The sequence below is a fragment of the Phyllostomus discolor genome, chromosome 13, assembly GCF_004126475.2.
Source record: "Phyllostomus discolor isolate MPI-MPIP mPhyDis1 chromosome 13, mPhyDis1.pri.v3, whole genome shotgun sequence".
In the NCBI taxonomy this organism is placed as follows: Eukaryota; Metazoa; Chordata; class Mammalia; order Chiroptera; family Phyllostomidae; genus Phyllostomus; species Phyllostomus discolor.
The window spans coordinates 59,028,110-59,050,815 of record NC_040915.2 but is presented as its reverse complement, the minus strand read 5'-3'; the positions used below and the strand labels follow the sequence as shown (position 1 = coordinate 59,050,815).

The 22,706-nt window shown below is 49.1% G+C and overlaps 2 gene segments (V, D, J or C); both read right to left on the bottom strand.

The window, feature by feature from the left end:
- Positions 1-2,402: 2,402 nt before the first annotated feature.
- LOC114509505 overlaps positions 2,403-22,706 on the bottom strand; it is a 167,431-nt gene continuing 147,127 nt past the window's right edge. Inside the window, 4 exon segments of the V gene segment in view lie at positions 2,403-2,411; positions 16,099-16,103; positions 18,702-19,003; positions 22,083-22,096. Coding sequence covers positions 2,403-2,411; positions 16,099-16,103; positions 18,702-19,003; positions 22,083-22,096 — 330 coding nt within the window.
- LOC114509506 lies at positions 5,087-5,720 on the bottom strand. The segment is given in 2 exon segments: positions 5,087-5,566; positions 5,643-5,720. Coding segments are annotated over 2 exon segments (501 nt in total).

Below are 22,706 nucleotides of genomic sequence, written 5' to 3'. Positions count from 1 at the left end.
AGATGAGGCTATTTCTCACAGCATGTGCTCAGTCAGAGAGAAAAAGGGTGACCCAGGTGTGTCCCATAGTCACTACTCTGGCTTCCCTCAGTCAGTCACCTGAGCAGTGAGCAAGGAGGGCGAGGAGGACAGGGGTCCAGGCCATGGTGGAGGTGCCCACACTCTGCTTCTGAGACCACGAAGGAGAGACCCACACAAAGTCTCTTATGTTTTCCCCTTGGGGGATGGCAGAGAGGACCCTTCATGCAAATTGTTTCCTCCTCCTGGGTCCCTGGGGATAAAGCTGGTGAAAGCTGAGTGAGGGTGGGGCAGCTGGAGCCTTTCTGAGGGTGGGGCCTGGGAGGTCACAGCTGCTGGTCCCCAGTGAGCACAGAGCAGAGGGCACTGGGCTTAGGCCCTGGTTTCCCAGCTGAGATCCCCCACAGACCTTCAGGGGTGGGCCCACGGCACCCCCTGCTGTTTCAGAGTCCACACTCACTTAGGACTGGGATGGAGAGGCAGGATCTTAGGGGAGAGAGAGTGAGGCTTGGACTTGAGTCCTGCCTGGCACACCACCCACCCACACAGGATAGGGGCTCCTAGACCCCCAGCCTCCTCACTGTGTCACAGGTGTCCCCATCCTGACTCCTTACTTTAAAGAGGTGACCTCCTCTCCATGAGGACTTCCTCCTGTCCTTCCTACTGTTTAGATAACTATGATGTTGGAACCATATAGGTGCCTGAGCCCTCAGCGTGAATGGGTCCTCCCCTCAGGGAACGGATGGGCCAAGGGCATGAAGACCCCTGCACACCCTCTATTGCAGGGTGACTGGTTCCTAGCTCTCTCCTCACTCTTCACTTCCCACCATGGCGTCCCAATACCATTAACCTCATCAATTGTACTGTTGTCACCTTGGATGGGGCCAGGGTCCATTGATAACCAGTCACAGGGGACGTCTTCAGAAAGAGGCCAGAATCATTCAGAGGTGAGATCTGCTTTCTTATTGCTCCCCCTGAGAGCATCCACATGACACGGTCACAGCACTTCCCTCCCAGGACACAGTCAGGTCCCCACTGCCCCTCAGCGGTCCAGCAGGGTGAATAGGTCTCTCTCACCACTTGCGGCCTCCATTGGGATGCATTTGGACCTTTGGGGATGTGCAGAAGCATTGAAGTTGCTACCAGAGTGTCCAGTATGATGACACTGATGTCCCCGGGGGCCCTGTGTGAGCCTCCCTCACTGTCCACAATGCCTATTCCTTCACTCAACACACCTTCTCCAGACCCTACTGTGTGAGAGACTTGCATTCCACTCAGGTACAGAATGTCAGCACAGCTGCTTCCCCAGTGTCTTTACCTAATCCATGTCTGTGATAATGATGCTGTTAATATGAAAGACATATATTTCAATATACAAACCTATATACACTTTTCCATCCAGCCTTGTCCACTCTCACTTGACTAACTTCACGGGTGCGTATTGTACTCCTGTGAAGCCTCAATGCTTCCCTCTGAATAAGTCACAGAAACCCCCCTCCCCGTATCGCACAGGGACCACTCGGAAACCAAAGGGTGCCTGTGGCCCTGACAGTTTCTTGTTGGCTTATTGTAGCACCGAATGTCTGGAGCATGGTAATGTTTATTTGTGGTTCTGTAATTTATATTAATTCCCTAAAAAGGAAGTTAGTGAATAAAAAAGAAAACAAAACACAGATATTCACTGTCCTTAACCTGTGGTCCACATATGTTTGCCCCTCTTGCATACGACCATGCTCATCCAACCACATCCCAACATGGAGCCATTCTAGACCCATCTGCACCCCCACACTGACCTTCCAAGAAGGCCCAGGGCAGCATTTCCCCAAGGAAACCATCTGGGATCTTCTCTATTGTCTTCATTTCCACTACACTCACGCAGATCTGGCCACTCTCTTCTGCTCTGGGATGGGACAGACTGACCCTCCCCTGTCTCCCTGCCCTGCTCTCTGTGTTCTCACATCAGCTGGACATGGAGTGAGCACACACCAATATGTGCATGTCACTCCCCACTGATGGTCCCTCTGTGACTATGCTTTTCCTTCTCACCTGCAGTCATCCCAGCAGTGTGGCCTCTCCTGCCTCTTCAGCTCTCCTGCCACTTCCTAAGGAGCTCCTCCTGGTGCCCCTGCTCACTCCACTAACCCAATGCATGGCCCAAAGCAACTTTCCCCATTATTTGTGTGACTGATACCTCACTTTTGATATTCTTATCTGTTATTGCAACATTTTTCACCTCACCCATAACACCTTGTCACTCGTACTTATTCTGAAAATCCCAGATTGGACACCAGTCCCATGGATTGGGTCTTTTTGGCCCAATGCCCCACCCACCTTCATCCCCCAACCTACACAGGCACCATCTCACATCAGTGCTGGTGTTTCACTTAAGTTTTCTCTCATAGCAAATGAGAGAAACTCTTAAGTCACAAAACTTCTTCTGTGGCCAGGAAGAAGCAGATAGAGAACTGTAAGTACACAACTGGCATAGTTTTGGTTTTGGTTGTAATTCACAAGAGATTTAGAAGTCCTTCAGGTAAAAATTTATTTTTATCACATCCCTGGAGCATCCACATATATTTCCCAGATTGAAGAATTCAGATCCCTCTTCTCCTCAGAACAGGCCCACAGCGCTGCCTACAGGATCCTGTTTGCAATCTCTCCAGCTCTTATGCCCCTGAAAAATGAAGGAGATCCATGATTTGTATTGTCTTACTCATCACTCTGGATCTCACTAGTTAGGGGCCCTGGAATAGTTGTTCACACAGGAGAGAGGGAGACTGTTCTGTCTTCTCCAGGGTGCGCCTGTGGGATCTCTGTAAAACCTTGAGTTTCTGGTATGTTAGATTTCACAACAATATCAAGGTATTTAAATGGAATACCTCTCCTGACCTGAGGGGAAGGTTAAAGCATAAAACAAAAGGGGGTAGATCCTAAACGTGCACACAGACCACTGGCTCAAGAGGGCTCAGAGTACCCATGTGATGGGCTGTGGACTCCTGACAAGGGGATGTGACTCCCTGAATCCCATCCTGTCCTTCTTCTAAGACTCTCTCCTTGCTTGGGCTTTGCTTATCGGTGCCCATAACGGGGCCACATTTTTTAAAGCACTGACTACCTTTCCAAGTGTGCATGTCACGCAGAGTGATGACCAGTTAACGCCACTCTGAGGGTGATGTTGGGGCTTTTGGTCGAGATCTGCTACACTTGCTTCACCCCCACACTCCCCAGGGATCCCCTGAGGTGGTCACTGCTCCAGCTGGGAGAACTGAGGCAGGCAGGAGAGGGTTCAGTCACAGTCTTTATAAATTTAAAACCCACAAGGTGTTTCTAATCATTCAGAGCAGTAAAGAGCTCAAATCTGCTCTCTATCCAGTGTCTCCCAGCATTACTAAGGGTGCGGGACTCTGTGATACTGGACACAAGCTCATCACCACACGATCCGTGTCACTTGCTGCCAATACAGTGTCTCTAAGACAAGCAAGTAAATTTCAGCTGCTTCAAGCACCTGAACTCAGAATCCGGAGGGTATTATCCTCATTTGGCACCACCTGCAAATGCAAATACCCCAGTGTCCTGTGGAGTCCCTCCCATCAGGCTTTATTGGAGACGTTTACTACAGTGGGCTCGGCATTTCCATCGCCCTTCTCCAGTCTCCTGAGCCTTGTGAGTAGCAGATGTGGTCACAGTTAGGGGCAGCTGGTTGGATGTGGGGTCCCGCTCCTGGAGAAGCACTGCGCCCCCCACCCCCCGAGAGGCTCTCTCAGTAATAAATGATGTGGGTGAGAGGTGGTGCAGGGCGACGTGATGGAAGGGAGTCAGCAGCAGCCCTGGGGAGACACAGGGTGGGGACTCCAGTCTGTGTCCGTGGCACCTGGAGACTCTGTAGAGTGAGATCCCTCGGGGAGGCCCAGAAGGCATTCCCATTGGGTTCAGTTCAGGAGGCACTGAGAGATACATTTGAGCCACCTACAAAGAGTTGTTTCACACAAGTAGGATCTGAAGCCACACAAATAGCCAAACCTGTACCAGGGGACGGGAAAGAGGAAAAGGGATGTGCTCCTGAGGGGCCATGTCCAGGAACCCCTGAGCTGCTCACCTGTGCAGAGAGAAGTGTGAAGACAGGAAGACTCCAGGCCAGGACAAGATTGTCCCCAGACAGGAAGAGTGGCTTCTTGAGCCATGGCTTTAGGACATAACTCCCCCACACATCTCTGGTCCTCATTCACATGTTTTATTGGATGCATCTTCTCCAGCTGAATGTCTCCGAACTCTGCATGTCTCCAGCCTCACAGACATCTGGGCATGACCCTTCTCAGGATGGTATGAAGAGAAAGTTGGAGATTACAGATCCTGCCTTAGTGCTGAGGGGTCTCCTTTATTGAAATCCTGACCTGAGTGTGTTTATTGTTTTGACAGACAGAGGAAGGGCGTGGGAGAGAGAGACACAGAGAGAGACACTGATGTGAAGATGAAACGTTTGATTTGTTTTCTCTCATAAAATCAAAACAGCTAACCTAATATGTGCCCTGAGCAGGAATCAGACCTGCAAGCCCTCTGGTGCACAGGATGACGCTCCAACCCTCTGAGCCACTTGGTCAGGGCATGAGGAGCCTTTTGCTGATATCCTGGTGGGCACAGAGAGGTCACACAATCATATTTCAATGTAGAGGAGGTTCTGGTGGCTCAGCATGTCGGGAGCCACAGAAACCTGCTTCCCCTGAGTCCCAGCAGGAGAGAACAGGTCCCAGAAACAGGCCACAATGTCCTAGGAAGGTGGAACTAACTCACACTTGCAGCAGTTTCCTGGGAGATGGGCCTGGGGCCTGATGGGCCCACCTACCCACCACTGACCCACCTGAAGCCCTTAGCCCACCCAGGCCTCTGATCTAGACCTAGACCCTGGAGGGCACAGAAGGGTTCAACCCCTTCCTTCCTTGTTTATCCTGCCCCTCGGGGGTTGTGCAACCGGAGTCCTGATTTAGGCCTGTGTAGACATGAGCAGGCTGAAAAGATTAACGTGAGAGAAACATTTTTAACCTCAGCCAATAAGTAAAAACTGCACATCCACGGGTACTAGGAAAAGAGTTGCCCACTTAAGAAAGGACAAGAAATGCCAATTGAGTTAGACTTGGTCCCAGGCAGATAAGCAGTGACAGCCACAGGCAGAAAGTGCACAGTGAGGGTTTTAGTCTCACTTCCCCATGACCCTGGAGCACCGTGTAAGTATTACTGTTGCTGTGCCATGTAGCACAGTAATAGTTGGCTTCATCCTCAGGCTGCAGCCCAGAGATGGTCAGGAGCCCTGCATTGGCCGAGGTGTCTTTGGATCCAGAGAAGCGGCTGGGGACCCCGGAGCCCTGGTGCTTGTCTGAGTCTGATTTATACTCCAGGAGATACCGGGGAGGGCTGCCTGGATTCTGCTGGAACCAGTTTATGTAGTAGCTGCCAACACTGAAGCCACTGCTGAGGGTGCAGGTGAGTCTGGCTGTGGCTCCAGGAGATGCAGACACAGAGGGCGGCTGAGTCAGCACAGGCTGGGAGAGGGAACCTGCAGACACACAGACACGTGGAGTGAACAGAAGGTCAGGGAGCAGGCGCCGGGGGTCTCCGGGGCCCGTCCCTACCTGTGCAGTGACAGAGCAGCACGAGGAGCATGGGGGCCCAGGCCATGGTGAGCAGGCTGCTCCTCAGTCCACACAGCTCGGGCTGGGCTGTCCAGGCCTCTCTTATCCCCTCCCAGCTGGCTGCATGGAGGAGGGGCTGCTCATGCAAATGTGTGCCCATCCCCAGCCTTTTTCCCAGCGTCTGGAAACCTTACTTAGGGAAGCCAGCCTGGCACACTGGTTTCCCCTGGGTAAAGCTGGGAGCAAGTCCATGTGGGACCACACAGAGGGCCACATGCACAGCACTGAGCCTGGTCCAGAGAGGAAATGCATCATCCTGTCATGACTGAAGTCAAAGTGCCCAAGGCTAAGGGTCCCTGTTCCTGGAGGGCTACCTATCCAGGAGCTCCTGTTTTGCAGAGAGGGCTCATGGCTCCCTCTGCTGGTCCCCAGGCAAGCCACCCTTTTTTCAAGATGATCCAAAGTCTAGACTCAAGTGTCTCCTTGGCTCCAGTGTTTCCAACACTTAAGAGTCATCATCAGTACAGGGGACCAGAGTTGTCGTTACACAGGACCAAGCAGGCACAGTCCTGGTGTGACCATCATGGATTCAGGCACACATGACTGCTGGCCCAGGAGAGCCTGGGGACTGCTTGAGACTGACTTCACGTGAGAGGAACAGAGAACAGAGTTGATGTGGGACAGGGGACCAGGCCAGAGACTGGATCACTGCAGCAGGGGGACCCTGAGAGGCTGGCAGAGGAGGACAGAAGGGGCTCCAGAGGATCCTCGGGCCTGAGTGCTCCCTGACGTCTCCCACAGGAGTCAACGGGTAAGGCAGTGGGGGTCTTACAGAGCCTTCCTTTCATGTATGTGACTAGGGTGGCGGGCAGTATCTCTGTGGATGCAGGGACCCATGGGAGGAGGAGGGCACAGCCCCTGTCCTGAGTGTGGGACCCAGCAACACAGTCCCTAGTGGTGGCCTTTGAAGTGCACAAGTCAGACCTCCTTCCCAGACACCCTGCCGGGGAGAACTGCCGCAGTCCAGCCGCAGCTAGGTCTAGGATTTCCTGAAAGGTGGGTAATGCGTCGGCGATGGGAGACAGACCACAACATACCTCAGAGGACAGTGATGCTCTGTTCCGTTTATTGCAAGTACAAGCAGGTTTTTATACTTTCATTTTTAGCAGTGATTGACATTTGCGATTAGGTAAAGCAGAAAAAAATTAATGCAAAAGTAACCAGGAAAAATACAAAAATTCCCATAGATTCAGTTATATTAAACAAAGATTATTACAACCATGAGAGCCATAAATCAGACAATTAGAAATAGCTGTATGTACAGAGTTTGAATGTCTTATTGTTTATTAAAATTCTCAGAATTTGTCATGGGGCAAAAGGACACAGTAAATTGAACAGAGGTTATAGGAAATTTATTATAAGGCCTTTGTGATGTCTAACTTACCTATTTACCTTTCTGTCTAAAATATTTCTCTGTGTACCATGGACTCTAACTCCCTGGTAACTGTTTCTACATGCTTAATTTATAATAGTTAACCAGCTTTTCTTATTTCTTTGCCTGTCTAATTCTATTTGATATATATTCTTATTCAAGGTAAAGGCGGGGCTGTTACTCCAACAACTTTTAGACATTCAGGGGCTATTTCATTAGAGGGGACTTTATTCTCTGGTCAAGAAATTACTTTATACAACTTCATTGGAATTATGCAAATCAATAAACCTGAGATACAGATAGCTGACAATCCCACCACCTTTTAATCTCCAAAACAAACAGGTAAGGAGAGATAAACAGGAAATTCAGCTACAGTAAACTCTTTTTATTTCTTAGTTAATAAACACCAGGGAGGTCTGCTTTGAGCTAGCCTTTCCATGAAATTTAGACTATTATAAAACACTTGAACTTCATCCTAATTGACCATTCTCATGTCACCCTCATTATATGCTCCTGTGTAAGGCAATATACACATCTGGAGGAGATCTGGAACCCTCTGGAGACCATTAGCTCCTTTTGGGGGATACCATAATTTGCCAATACTCTAATATGCTACCCAGGGGTATCCCTGGGCTGTGGGTAAGGGTCTATATAGTTTTTTTCTTGTTTTCTAGAAAGACTCTTTGTATCTATGGGTAAGGAACAGGCATGGGAAAGTCCACCAATAATTCAACCTATTGTAACTGATTTATGAATTCTTTTATGGGAACAATCAGGGATAATTTCTTACTCAGGTTTATAAACACCTTATTTAAAACAATCTGGGCATGATTCAAAAATCTAGGGAGAACTAGTTGTCCCTTCAGAATTTCCCTCAAAATCAATCATTGACTCTTTTCGAGCCTCTTTCTTCTCATGTTCTGTTCTTATGGGAATCAGGGTACAAAGTAAGACCATGATTAATATTAGCAAGGAAATTATTAAAAGCAATCCCCAGAAAAAATACTACCCCCCTTTGTATGCCACACTCTCTTTCAGGGAGATGGATTCCTTGAATGCCCTCTTTCCATGTTCAGACCTTGTCAACTAACATGGTTGGAAGAGGGCGTGGCAGAGGACAGAGGCCACCTGCAGTGCCACAGCCTCATTGTGGCTTCAGGCAAAGAGGGGCAGCACAGAGGACTAGAGCCCAGACTTCCTGCTGGAAGCTGTGTCCTCTAAGGGGCCCCCACCTGCAGGAGACTTCCAGGCACTCAGCCTGCCTGCCTTCTCCCAGACCTGGGCTGTGGTCAGAGCTCTTCCTGCCCCACCCCTCCTCCTCTCCCCTTCCTGGGAGCAGGGCTGTCCATGGTGACTCTGCCTCCCCCATCCCTTCCCATCTGTCCTGCACCATCGCTCCCACCTCCAAGCTCACTTCTCTTCTCATTGTTTGTCCTCTACTTCGCAGATTACACAGGAAAGGAATTCCAGGTCAGAGAGAAAAGCAGTCCATAAGAAAAATATGGCTCTGTTGTTATTTAATATATTAGATCAATTTGTTTCTTTATTCAGTTAGAAGTATGTACTTTAAAATTCACTTACTGCATTACTGTATACATACACATATTCGTATGTATGTAAACACACGTATTGCATACACATATATTTATGAGCATGTAGAGATAAATATACACATTCACATACACACAAATGTTTGTATTTTATTCCACAGGCCGAGCACTGAGGTGCTGTCGCTTCTACAAACTCCTCTTAGATCAGGTTCAAGTCCAGAGCAGTGACAGTCCCTTGGAGGCCTGTCCCTGCTGTGCAGAACCAGGTTCTCTCCTTGTGTGCAGTTCTCCCCTGGGGTCCCGGCTCTCCTCCTTGTGCATCCGCTGCCAGCCCGAGGTTAGAACTCCTGGGTTAGAACTGAGCACATCTTCTTCTGTGACACAGTTTAACTCATTTTGTTAGGTAAGAATCAACCTTTCTTCCCAAATTGTACTTTTTAAATATATTGTAAAATTTAAGAATATACTCATATTGCTTTTAAATAAATCCAAAAAATAAGCAGCTATAATCTACAAAATGTGTTTTCCTTCTCTCTTTTTCTTATCTTTCAATTAGGTGATGCTCACTTCACCTCAGACCTTACATTCCATACAGACATCACTGCTATTTTTGGAACAGAAGGTCCTTGAATTCTACTCTTTCTGGACAGGGTCCTCCCAACTCGTCCCTGATTTTCATTACTGTTCTCACAGGGAATGGGAGACAAGACCAACCCTGTGCCTCACCATTTCTCTGTGGAGGGTGGACATCAGTCTGCCTTGAGAGCACAAGACTCTGGTCATGTGATCCCCATGTCAAGGAACCACATTTGTCCCCAGGCTGGTGACAGTGGGGAGCTATGTCTTGGCTCCCCGCCTGGGTCTCTCTGCCCACTGGGCTCCGCTGCAGGGCAGTGAGCAGTAGCTCGGCCTCTCCTTCAGGCTGGGCTCTGGGGAGGGTCAGGGCAGCTTTGCCTCAGAAGTGGGAGTCTGAGAACCAGGCAGGGCTTCAGGGGAGTTTATTGCCTGTGTCATAAATCAGTGTTCTGGGGGCTTGCCCAAACTCCTGTTTGACCATCTACGAACAGTGACCATTGATGATGGCTCCTGTGCCAGAGCCACAGGTGATACCGAACATCTTTCCTGGGGACACAGTGAGAGCTGGAGAGTTAACACAGCCTGAGAAGTTTACCTTTAAATGAAAAGAGACACAGGTCAGGAATGAAGGGGAAAAGCACAGGGATCCCACCAAAGGCTCCCTCCCAGCAGTGAGTAGGAAGGGGAGGAGGAGACCAGGTCAAAGCACAGATGCTCCACATTCCTTTGGGCTCAGGCTGATGCTGGTCTCTCAGGTGTCCCTCTCCCTCCTCCCCCAGCCTCTGGGGTAAAGGGTGTGTTTGGTGGGGCATTATGCAAATATGAGCCCACAAACACTCGCATTCTGGGTCCTCTACTCAGTTTGTAGCTTCATTGTCGGGAGGTGGTTGGGGTGGTTGTGAGCTCTGAGTCTGTCCCCTGAGAGGTCGCACCTGCTGTCAGTTCTAACTCAGGCCAGTGAGCATGAGGCAGGGTCCAGCAGTCAGAATCATTGAAGTTGTTTCAGGCCTTGCAGCTCTGAGAAGATCCACAGCGCCCCCTGTTGACCTTCTAAACAGAATGTTAATTGTAGAAGTTCAGCAGAACCCAGGGCTAGTAGGACAGGGTTGGGTTTTCTTGAAGTCCCTTCCCCTCTTCCCTCCTTCTCTCCTGTCACCCTATGTTCCTGAGGACCAATTCAATGCCAACAGGGATCCCCAGTTTGGGGTGTGATCAAGAGGGAGACTTTACTCAGGACCAACAACAGCGATACAGCATGGCTATGGACACAGCGCCACAGTGGAGCAGCCCAACTGGGATGCCCCAGAGCTGTGGGAACAGTGGGGTGCAGAACAGCTCTGGGACCAGGGGGCCCTGGGCCAGGCCACTCTGACTAGACAGCTCTGCTCGGTTCCTCTACGTTGCCCGCTTTGTGCCACTCTGCACTGGTCGGCTTCTCTCTGCTGTGGGGAGATGACTTCGGTGTTTCAGCTCAGCTATGCAGACGGTCTTCATTCTGCAGTGGCATGTGCACTCTCTGGGACACAGGGAATCCAGCTCATCTGAACAGGAGCCTCTGATCCTTGGTCTCCCATTTGTCCATCCTCATGCAAATCTTTACAGTTTTCTTAGAATAGAGCTGCTGGGATTGGATGTTGAAAACCTCCATCCTACTGTTTGACACAGAATTCCAGAAAACCTCCCTAAGGGCTGGCTCAGATGGCAGAAACACAGGGCAGGCAGGCGGGCAGGTTAGCCCAGAAGCAGGCAGTTCAGTAAGGAGGTGTTTTGTGTAGAGGTTGCTGCACAGAAAGGCCGCACATTTGTATGCATTCACAGCGAATCCAGGAATCCAACTGTGCCATAAACTTACAGAAAGCAAGCATACAGACAAATACATTATACATATATTCCTAACAGAGTGTACATAATGCATTTCTCCTTTAAACTTAATTTGTATTGATTTAACCTGAAACTTCCCAATTGAGACATTTAGGGAGAAGAAAAAATCAGCTAAATCATAGCATCACACGTTTCCCTCCCGGGGCTCAGTGCTGGAAGCCTCGGGGAGTCATGCAGTGACACACCCGCAGCCTCTGACCTGTCCCCGCACGGGGGCAGCCAGCCCCGGTATCAGCGCCTCTGGGAGCCAGTTCTGAATAAGATGTGTTCTCAGGTATAATCACCCATGTGAGCCAGAAAATGCATCTTAACATAGAGTTAAAAAAATTCCTTTGAAATTCTGGTTGTACTTTGAAATCAAGTCATAATAATAATGCTTTAATATTTTAAATCTCTTTCTTAGTATTTCTGGATTTCTGACTAGCAACTGGAAAGAAATTGTGCCCTCAGATATTAACCTGACTGAATTTTAAGCAGAAATTCTCAGGAAGGATTGTAGACAAATAAAGAGGAAGTACTTTTCAAACTTTAATAAGTATAAAAATCTCACAAAGCGCTTGTTAGAAGAATCCTCGCAGCAAACACAGGTGTCTGTCTCTGTGGGTCTAGTCTGGGGAACTGCATTCCCGGCCAGCCCGAAGGTGAGGCTTCCACTTGAGTGGGAAACGACAGATGTATGTGGTCTGAGCATCAAATGAATGGGAGAAAACCTGTTGTTGCCCTTTAAACAGAAGAGTCTTCCAGGGAGTAAAGGGATCTGAGACTCACTGATGGTTAATATATTTTGCAGTCTTGGCTCTTCCCAGCATCACCCTAGAAAGAAGGGGAGAGAAAACCCAGCCTTCACGGGGTCACATGGGGAGAAGGACACACCCTGGGAGATGGGAGGAGGCACATGGAGATGAGGCACTGGTTAGAACACAGGGCCAGGGAGCCAATCCCTGTAGCGTGCAGACCATTTCCACCCTCTCTCCTTTCTTCTGCCCCTAATGGTTCAGCCTTTCAGAATTATGTGGAGATTTTGGGTGCACTTCCCCATGGGTTCACATCCCTGTGTAAGTACCCCCACTAGTACCTGTATACAGCACACAGTAAGAATCATCTTCGGCCTCAGGCTGGGCCCCAGTGATGGTGAGGATGGCTTTGGTGCCTGCCAGACAGGGATCCAGAGAAGTGATCAGGGACCCCAGGGGCCAGGTGTGTGTGTGGTAGATGAGTGTGCGGGGAGCTTTCCCTGGGGTCTGTTGGAACCATCTGGGGTAGTTAGAACTGGAGACTGACCCAGAGTTAGAGCCATAGGTGAGTGTGACTGTCCCTCCTGGAGACAATGACAGTGATATCCCCTGGGTCACCACAGTCCGAGAATCCACACCTAACACCAACAGCAGAGAGGAAGGGATGGTATTCGACAAAATGGGAGCACCTTTGACCCTGCTTTTATTTGCCCTCCACCCCAAAATACACAGTAGTTTTCTCTCACCTGAGCTGTAATTGAAGAGCCCGAGCAGGAGCACCGTCCAGACAATGGTAGGGACACTCAAGGATTGAGTCTCCTCAGGCTCCTGACTGGAGGGTGGTATCTTTGGGGCCTTTTCATACCTCCCAGGCCCATTAGGAGGAGGAGGTGCTTCATACAAATCGGCATCCCCTCTCCTGTCCTGCCCCAGTGTCAGCCTGATGTCCCTGGAAGTCGTCTTGAAGGAGGCAGATGCTGGCACCTCACACAGACCAATGACCACACAGTGACTGAGTCTCCCTGTGTGCTGGGCAGCTGACATCTTCCTCCCAATCAACTTCCTCATGACTCTAGTAACCTTATTCCTCAGAGTCTTACCTGCAGTGGCTGAGGCTGAATGATGAGATGCGTGTGTTTACCTTCCAGCCCCAATGATCTAGCTCATTTCAAATCTAACCCTGATCCTGACAACATCTTCTTCCTTCCTCAGTGAGAACTTTCTCTCTTCCTTGGAAAGCCTTAGCAGTTATTCCTTTCTCCTGAGTGAGTTCCCAGGACCATCACAGTGCCTGTGTCTGGGGTATAGAAGGAGTTTCTACCTCTGACAACATCTTGTAACCTTCTCCAGTAGCAGTAGGGGACCAGGCCTTGGGCTGTGCACTCACAGGCTGCACCAGCAGCCTGAGGAGGGCAGACTACCTGTGTCCTGGGAAGACACGACTCTATGGGGTCTCTACAGTATAAGCGTGGGTTTTGAGGAGCAAAGCTCAGAGGGTCTTCATGAAATTATGAGACACCTGGCAACATCAGATCTCAAAAAATAAGGAGACACTTGTGTCATGATCAGAAATATAAAAAATCCAACACTCTGTTGGAACAAGTTGGCATTAACATCATAGAACATTGAAATACTCAGTTTCTCCACCTTTAGCTGTGGAGTAGAAGGAATGGGCAGAGTGGACAGAGAGGTTTGTGATGGAAGAAACATAATCAGGAAGGTGAAGTATTTCAGGTGACAGGTCATGGCTGGTGTGGCTCAGTTGGTGGGAATACTGGCCTGTGCTGGGAAGGTTGTGGGTTCCATTGCTCTTCCGGGTGCCAACGGGACACAACCAATCGATGTTTCTCTTTTCCATCCATGTTTTTCTCTCTTCCTTCCTATTTCTCAAAGCCCTGAACAATGCCTTTGGGTTAAAATAAAAAAAAAATTAAAAGGTCTCAATTACTTGGAACAGAGGAATTACACAAGTGGTGTTTGGCATCATTGAAGTAAAAGTATGATTTGGTATTCATTTTGAAAGTGTTATTAAATTTTGAGTTTAATTAAATTTGTATAATATATTTTCTTTCTCTTTATACTTTATGAGAGTCCCAACTCTGTTTACATTAAATATTCACACTGAAGTGTTCTACAATTATACAACTATAGCTCTGGTAGCGTAGAAAAATAAGTGATATTATATCTATGAAATACTGACATGAGGAGTAATAATGCAAAAGTAAAAGAAAAAATGACAAAGCTGAAAACACAAGCAATATCAGTTTTCCTAAGTCATTAGAATATATTGAACAATAAGAAATAAAATAATAAGAAGAAAACAACTGATATGATACCGAAAAAAGAAAACCTTGCTATTGAAATTACAGCACATTTCATCATGAGTCCATTGGAAGCCATATTAGCAGTAAGGATCCCTGAAATTTGTTGCCCATACTGATGTCTTCAGGCATTTTCCAAACATCATGGGTAAGTTAGCGAGTCCATGAAGCAAATCAATGTGGGAATTAGGAGCACATCGATACTTATGGAGTGAGGAGGTTGTGGTTAGACTGGATGGGAGACACACCAGGGGTGCCTCAGGGGCACCTCACATGCAAGAAGGAGATAGAACAACTCCCCCTATAGGTCCTTGTTGGGAGATGCCCTGCCTGGTTTCAGGGGCTGTATCCCCTTCCATGGCTAAGGCTGAGTGCGGGACCTTTGGACCATAAGCCACCAATGAGACAGAGCTTATCTCCCTGGCAGGAGGGCAGCTTCTGCTTTTTTTCTTCCCGTAACTGGCCCCCAATGCTTGATCAGTTAGCCAATGATGGGTAAGATTCCCGAAGGGGGGAACGACCCAAGACAGGCATGATCATGTGGAGGCCCCAGGGAAAAACTTGGGGGACTATGGAGAAAGGGGGTGATTGACCCTTGCCCCTCGACCTTGACAAAGCCTGAGTCCTCATTCTGTCTGGGAGAAGCCTCCTAATCTCTTGACTGCCTTGCTTCCTCTGCCTGACTTAAGCCTGAAACAATGACAGAGGGTAGTGCAGCCCTGTGCTGGATAGGACGGGCTCCCGGGTGATCAGGCCTGAGAAAGAATACATAAACTCCTGTGAAACCTGCTTCCCTAAGAATGCTCTCAATTAAATGATAAAAGTCCGATCAGAAAATGAGTTCATTTCCCAAAGTTTTGTAGCCCTTTAGCTAACAGACCCTGACTCAGAATAAGCCCTCGTAGTTCTTTGTATGCCATCTATTGTTTGATCCTTACTGCCTAACAATCACTAATGAACTTTACCTGTATGCCTGTGCAAATTGAAAGCCAACAAAAACCGGTGAAGGCAAGGATCGGGACTCTCTCTTCTTGAGAGAGTGGCCAGGCCTCTCTGAGGCACCCTCCCCTTGAGAGGGTAGCTGTGCAGTCCCTTTTCCTCCACAGGACTCGGTAGGTCTGTGTGACTTTGTCTTGTATCTCATACATAATGCCTCGGACACTGTGGGCTGGTGTCTGCGATAGGTCTTAGGGAAGCTTTTATCTCTGACAGAACATGCTGGCTTCTTCACAGTCACTCTTCCCAAATTCTATAGCCAACATCCCCCAGAGAGTGCACACATACCCTCATCTCAGTCTGAATGTAACCAGGGAGACAAAGTGGGTTTTGTTGATATAACATAGATCCTTCTTGCTCACGTGCTGAATGGATTGTGCAACTATCGGCTGTGATCATAAATGACATTTCTTGTTAGGTTGGCATTCTTTGAATAGTAAGATGAGAAAATATGTTGAGGTGACCTGCCCTCCATATCATTATACGATTATTTTTAAACAAAGTCTTAGACACTGTGGATGGCAAGGCCAGAAGCATCTGCCCAAGGGCCCTAGAAGAAGGGTTAGAAGAGGGCAGAAATTTGAATGACAACCACCTGTGCCCAGATATGAGTAGCAAAGGTCCCCTTCCCCTAATAATATTCCGCTGTCCCCTAAAGTGAATCCTTGGTTTATTGACTGAAAAGGGTGAGTCTGGCCCATGGTGGAGGCGTCCCCGACCTTCGGACTGAGATAGTCCCTGCACCGCTCTCTCCCATCCTGTGTCCAGACAGTGCTGTAGTCATGGTTTTTCAAGGAATTTTTTTTGTTTGTTTCAGGTGGAGCTTCTGTCTTTGCCTGTGAATGAGGCCTGGACAATGAGCAGGTGAGGGGATGTGGGTAAAACGTGAGGCTAGTGTGTGAGTCAGAGCTGAGTGCTCATGCAGTTTGGGGACCATGTGCAGGATGGTCACACTTCGGTGGGCACACTGCCTGTCCAAGTGTGTAAGAGCCAGTCCACTATTCTCCTAGACTTCCTGTCCCAGAACCCTGAGCTCCCAGAACCAATCCACAGGCACCCTCTGCTGGTCTCAGAATCTAAGCCTCCAGCCCATTTCGTACTGCTGCGCTGTCCTGGAAAGGCTTTCTGCCTTTTGCAGATGTTTTTTTCAGATGTCTGTTTCTGGGGCAGTAGAATGTGCAGGTCCTCTCTGTGATGTTGGCATTGGGCCACTAATTTATAGGGGTCACTAATGACTTGCAGACAGCTAAGTGACATGCTGTGTTCCCAGATATTTTGTGATATTTGACTTTCCATGGATTCTTCCCAGGGACATACCCACCTTGAAACATGTTAAAGTTCCCCAGAGAGTCCAGGTGGTCCACACATGGTGAGAATTCCACCCTGGCCCCCTTACAGGAGGACGCATTTCATAGGTGAGGTTGCCATGTCTCAGGTTAGCTGCCAAAGTCCACCTTGCACATGTCTTGGCTCTTCAGGTCTGTCTTTCCTTGACCTTTACACTACCCGGGGGCAGGTGTCCTGTGTTCCTGGTTACAGGTGCAGGTGCTTCTGTGCCCTTGATTGTTATCCTGACAACATTGACTTTATTTGAATACTCTGAATTTTAGGTATATATTGTAGTCTATCTTGTAATTTCTTCAATATAAGAATTGACATAAAATATTACTATAAATGGAGCTGTCACTGCTTTTAAGAAGTCCTCCCTTTATATCTGGTGTAAGAAACCCTCTCACCTGTTACCCAGTCTGCCTTCTGCCTGATCAAGTTTATTTGCTAAGAACAACTTGTATTGAGTCAGCATTCACTTTATAGGGTGTGGATCCAAAAGAATTGATATTTAACCAATATTACCTCAAAAAGGAATAGAGAAGGGAGGGTGACATTTAAGTTAAAAACAGAGAAAGTGAACAAGGATGGGCCTAAAAACCTGCCTTCACGGAGGGATCTCCGTGTAACTGGAGATCAGGAGCTCCTCCAGGGTGGAATCTCGGGAACAAGAGAGAAACGCAGCTTCCTCACAGTGTCAGAGTTCAGGGAAGAGCAGAACGGCCTGACCCAGGAACAGGGGACCTGCCAGAGGTTGGTGGGCAGCCCCCCGGTCTCCCAGGTCCCACAGGCTGGACTTCTGCTTCCTTGTCCCAGTCCTGGCAGCTCGAAGGGGTTCTGTGTATTTGGGCACAGAGTGATTCTGTTTGTGCTGCGTACCAGGAAGGAAGGCGACATTTCACTGAGCATCAAGGAGAGATGAAGGTGAGAACCTGAGGCCTCATGGTTTCACTGTACTCATGACACCAGAGGCCAAAACCTCAGCTGGTATACTACAGAGTCAGGGGTACAGCCCTGATGAGACAGGATGCAGAGTGGACAGCAGGCTTTACCTCACTTCTCTGTGGAACTGCAGCCCTTGGGTGGCAGGGCATTGTTCTGAGCTACATGACAGTGAGCCCATCAGGCTGGAGCCCAGAGCAGGTCCAGGAGGCCGTGTGCACACACCAGAAGGCAGACATGAGGGACGAACCCCTGAGGATCAATCACCTCTGTCCTAGTTCACAAGGTAGGGACTCTGCCTGGGAGCCCTGGGCACCATTCCAAGGTGACACCCAATGCATCTGTTGTACCTTGTACAGGAAAAGGAAGCCTCATATCTGGGCTTCTCAAGAGCTTGAAAGGGTAAGTGAAAAATGCAAATATGGGAACCTTCTTGCTCCTGATATTCCTTATCTCACCCTGAACCGTGCAACTGGGAAAGCTCCAGTGGGGTGTGAGAGGAGAGGAGACCCCAGTCAGTGCCAGTGGGCTCAGGGAAGCTGTTCAGGGATGCCACTCACAGGAGTCCCCATGCTCCTGAGTGGTGTCAGCCATAAGGACATCCATCCATGGATCCATGTCACCCAGTTTTCCATGGGCGGGCTCAGCATTTTTCCAGCAACTGTGGGTCACAACCCACTGATTCATGTTCCATAAAGAAGGGTTTAGCCCCAGCCTCAAATTTTCCTTTCAGAAACCCTCTTCCCATTGACTTCACAACCAAAGGCTCAAGACCCAGCCAGGGGTCCAGGGCAGCCGTGACTTACATCCTTGCACAGATCTCACAGCTTAGTGCATTCCTGGGACACTGTGTGCCGTGGGGGCTCTGAGCAGATGGGCCTGAAAGGGACAGGCAGGTCCCTGCTCAGAGCCCTGGCCCTGCAGAGTCTGTTCTGTGGAGACTGCCACCTGCCGAGATATCCCCGGATCATAACAAAGACTAAACACAGAAAAGGCTCCATTGTTTCATTTCAAGAGGCCGAGGGCAGGTCCCCAGGCCCCGGTTCCCACAGTGAACACCAGGCAGCTCTGCAGTGTCACGGTGACCACTGTGTGTTCAGTTTGGCCTCTGGGTCCCTGAGACGCTAGACAAGGGATGGGAAACTGGGAGTAGACCCATCACAAACCAGAAGGTCCCCCGAGTACAGTTTACATTCACAGAAATTACTTTAAAATGTTCAATTGTCTTGTAAGAAAACTGTGTTAGGCTGAGGTTTTGTGTCCACTTCCCCATCTGTGTGTGTCACTGTGAGGAGTACCACTGTACCAACTCATACAGTAATAGTCGGCCTCGTCCTCAGGTTGTAGCCCAGAGATGGTCAGGAGCCCTGCATTGGCTGAGGTGTCTTTGGATCCAGAGAAGCGGCTGGGGACCCCAGAGCCCTGATGCTTTTTTGAGTCTGAGTAGTAATACAGCAGATACCTGGGAGGGCTCCCTGGCTTCTGCTGGTACCAGTGTATGTAGTAGCTGCCAACACTGGAGCCGCTACTGAGGGTGCAGGTGAGTCTGGCTGTTGCTTCCCGGAGATGCAGACAGGGAGGGCGGCTGAGTCAGCACAGGCTGGGAGAGGGAACCTGCAGAAACACAGACACTTATAGGTGATGAGACAGACACCAGGGTAAAGATTATCAAGATTCTGAGCAAGAGGGGTGTAATATTTGGGGATTCCTAGCTATCCCAGGCCCACCCCTACCTGTGCAGTGAGAGAGGAGCAGGAGGAGGAGAGGAGTCCAGGCCATGGTGCACACAGCCCCAGAGCCCACAGTGGGGCTGGGCTGCCCAGGCCTCCTTTTCTACCCACCCTCTGCCAGGGGAGGGGCTGTGCAAGCAAATGTGTGTCCATCCAGGGGCTACCCAGCCCCTTTTGAGCCCTGGTGCTGGAGCTCAGCTCACACCCCAGACAAAGGGAATGGAATTAGGTTTCACCCCTTGGGACACCCCTGGGGGGAAGCACCTGCTCAGACCACACAAAGGTCCTTGCTCAGGGGACTCTACAAGGTCGGAGGGAGAACAGCTGCTGAGTCCCCAGTCAGAAGCACAAGCCACACCCTGAGGCCCAAGCTCCACTGAATGAATGCTCCTCAGTGAGCAGCTGTGAGGGGGACTCAGGACAGTCCTACAGCACCTCCTGCTGGTAATAGGGCACACACATTCCCTATGGCCCAGAGTCCTGGGACCCCAGCTGGTTCCTGCATCTCAGCAGGTTGCTCTTTCTCATCACACACCTCTGGTCAGATTTCTAAAAATGGACCTAACGTATGACGCAGATCATCCACTTCTGGGATTGATGTGAAGCAAAGGAAAACACTACATCAGAAAGATACATGCACCCCCATGTCCATGTCAGTATTATTTGTAACGGTCAAGTCATGGGAACAACCTAAATGTTCGTCAATGAAAGAATATATATGAATATTATTCATTCTAAACATAGACAGACCTTCAGGATGATAAGCTAAGTGGAGTAAATCTGACAGAGGGTGACAAATACCAGACAAATATCACACTTATAGGTGGAATTTAAACAAAACTGAAAACCTAGAACAAAAAATGAATCCACAACCAAAATGAACCAAACCAAAACCAACCAACCAACAAACAAACGAAAAGCTCACAGACACAGAGAATGGACTGGTGTTTGCCAGAGGCTGGGAGTGGGAGGTGGGAGAAACGGGTGCAGGAGGCCAAAGGGCATGGACTCCCAACTGGAAAAGGTAAGGCCGTGAGCAATGGGGACCTGACCGTTTGTGGTGTTTGGTCCCCATCCTCCTTCTAAATCCCCTGCAGTGAGTGACTGTCACTAGGTGCCCAGGAAGGGAACCACTGGGTCTAATCTCCTCATGACAAAGGTTTTTCAAATACCGAGGATAGCTTCTGCATGTCTAGAATGAGTAAGTTCAGAGAAGGAGGAAATCCAACCTATGCAAACATATGGATGATAACCAAAGTGTCTACTGATGCTGAATTCACTGTTTCACAATAAGATGGTCTATTCCATGGCTGGGCAACTAATTCTTTTTTCTGGATTGTAGCAGTACATACTTTATTAACAAAGTTTATAAATGTAAATTCGATAAATTAAAGGGTTTATCTGCCTTATAGAAATTCTCAGGGCATAAAAACATCAGTCAAATTTTTAACATTTATTTTTGCAGCACATTTATTACAATAAAAATCCCGTGATTTACTCTGTGAATTATGAAGACAGTTTTTCTTTCTTATCATTCAAATTCCCAAACCTAGAAAATAGGTGACAACCCATGACAGTCCATTTCACGGCTCAGGGGCACCGCACGTGTAGCTCAGAGACAGCAATTTTGGCATACAGACACTAAGTATGTAGATTTATTAATAGATTCAAGTAAAGTATTACTAAACTTATACATCTAAAGAGCAAACCGCAAATAACCACCATACTCTCAAAATCTGTGAAGAACTTAAAAATGTGGTGCAGTAGGCCACCTCATACTGTTGAAACTGCGACCCTGTGGCCGAGCCCACACACTGTCCCAGGCGCCGGCACAGCCGGCATCTGATGGACGAGGCCCTTCTGAATCCTCTCTGTTTCCAGGCCAGGCCGTCTCTGGACGGCCTGGGTACCTGAGATATCTAAAATAACAACACATAACTTCAAGGCCCCTCTAGTTCACAGGCAGGAATGTCCACTACGTGACAAATGTCTGCTGGTTTTGAGTAGAATTGGTGGCACGCATGAGAGAAGGACACAAGGACTTAAGAATACAGACAGAGACGTGTCGCTGCATGCAGGCGTCAGCAAGGGAAATGGAGAATCGGTGTCAGGTGTGATGAGGGCGCTGTACCTGCGGGTGCGGGCTCTGCTGAGTTCCCTCCCAAACAGCTCACTATAGGGCACAGGCCAAGAAGCGCTCACGCGTGGATTTATTTCTTGAAAAAGCAGGTGCTGTTTGTCTCTCAAACCAGGGGGAAGGAAGAAGGGTTTTAATAAGCAGCACCAGGGATGGAGGAAGGAGGGTATATTTGGAGTCATATGGACCTTAAGGGTCACACTGAAGCTGAAAAATACACAAAAAGGTGTTTATGATGTTTTCTTTTACTGTAGATATGTTAGGGGCTAACATACACCAGTGTCACCGTGACCACTTTGTGTTCAGTTTGGCTGCGTGTCCCTGAGACTCTAGACGTGGGATGGGAAACTGGGATTAGAAGCATTGTATACCAGGACGTACCTTAGAGTATATTTACATACACACAAATTATGTTCATACACGCAAAAATTCAACTGTCTTCAAAGAAAACTCTGCTAGGTTAAGGTTTTTGTCCCACTTCCCCCTCTGTGTGTGTCACTGTGAGGAGCATTATTGTACCTGATCATCCAATAATAGTCAGCCTCGTCCTCAGGCTGCAGCCCAGAGATGGTCAGGAGCCCTGCATTGGCCGAGGTGTCTTTGGATCCTGAGAAGCGGCTGGGGACCCCGGAGCCCTGGTGCTTCTCTGAGTCTGATTTATACTCCAGGAGATACCGGGGAGGGCTCCCTGGGTTCTGCTGGTACCAGTTTACGTACCTGCCACCAACATTGATGTCACTGCTGAGGGTGCAGGTGAGTCTGGCTGTGGCTCCCAGAGATGCAGACACAGAGGGCGGCTGAGTCAGCACAACCTGGGACAGGGAACCTGGAAACACAGACATTCACAGGTGCTGGGGCAGGAATAATATTTAAGCTGCAGAAGGATCTAGGACACAGAGGTGACAGAGGATTGGTGGGTGACCCTGGGAATCTGAAGGCTCGCTGTACCTGTGCAGTGGGAGAGCAGCACAAACAGAAGAGGGGTCCAGGCCATGGTGCAGGCAGCTTCCTGTGGCCCCAGATGAGGTCTGAGGGGGCCCAGGCCTCTTTTATATCCACCATTGGCTGGGAAGAGGAGGAGCTATTCACTCTTATTTGTTTCCCCCAATGATGATGAACCTTTTCTACCCGGGGAACCAGCCAAGTAAGAGCCTAGCTGATTGGACAGGGAGCTGATGGTTGAGACTGGGTTTGCCCCTGGGAAGGTCCAGGACAGAAGCAGGTGCAGGGACTTTACACAGACCAGTGAGCAGCAGGCTCTGCCCAGCCCAGTCACAGGGTCCCCATCAGTACCCACAGGCCCCAGGGTCCCAGTCCTGGGCAGTCTGGGAGTTCACTCAGTGGGAGGCGCCCATTGTCTGTCCTTGGGGTCCCCACAGCACCCCTGCTGCTCACTGCTCAGAATTCATGTGTGGATGGAAATGATGTTGGGGGGA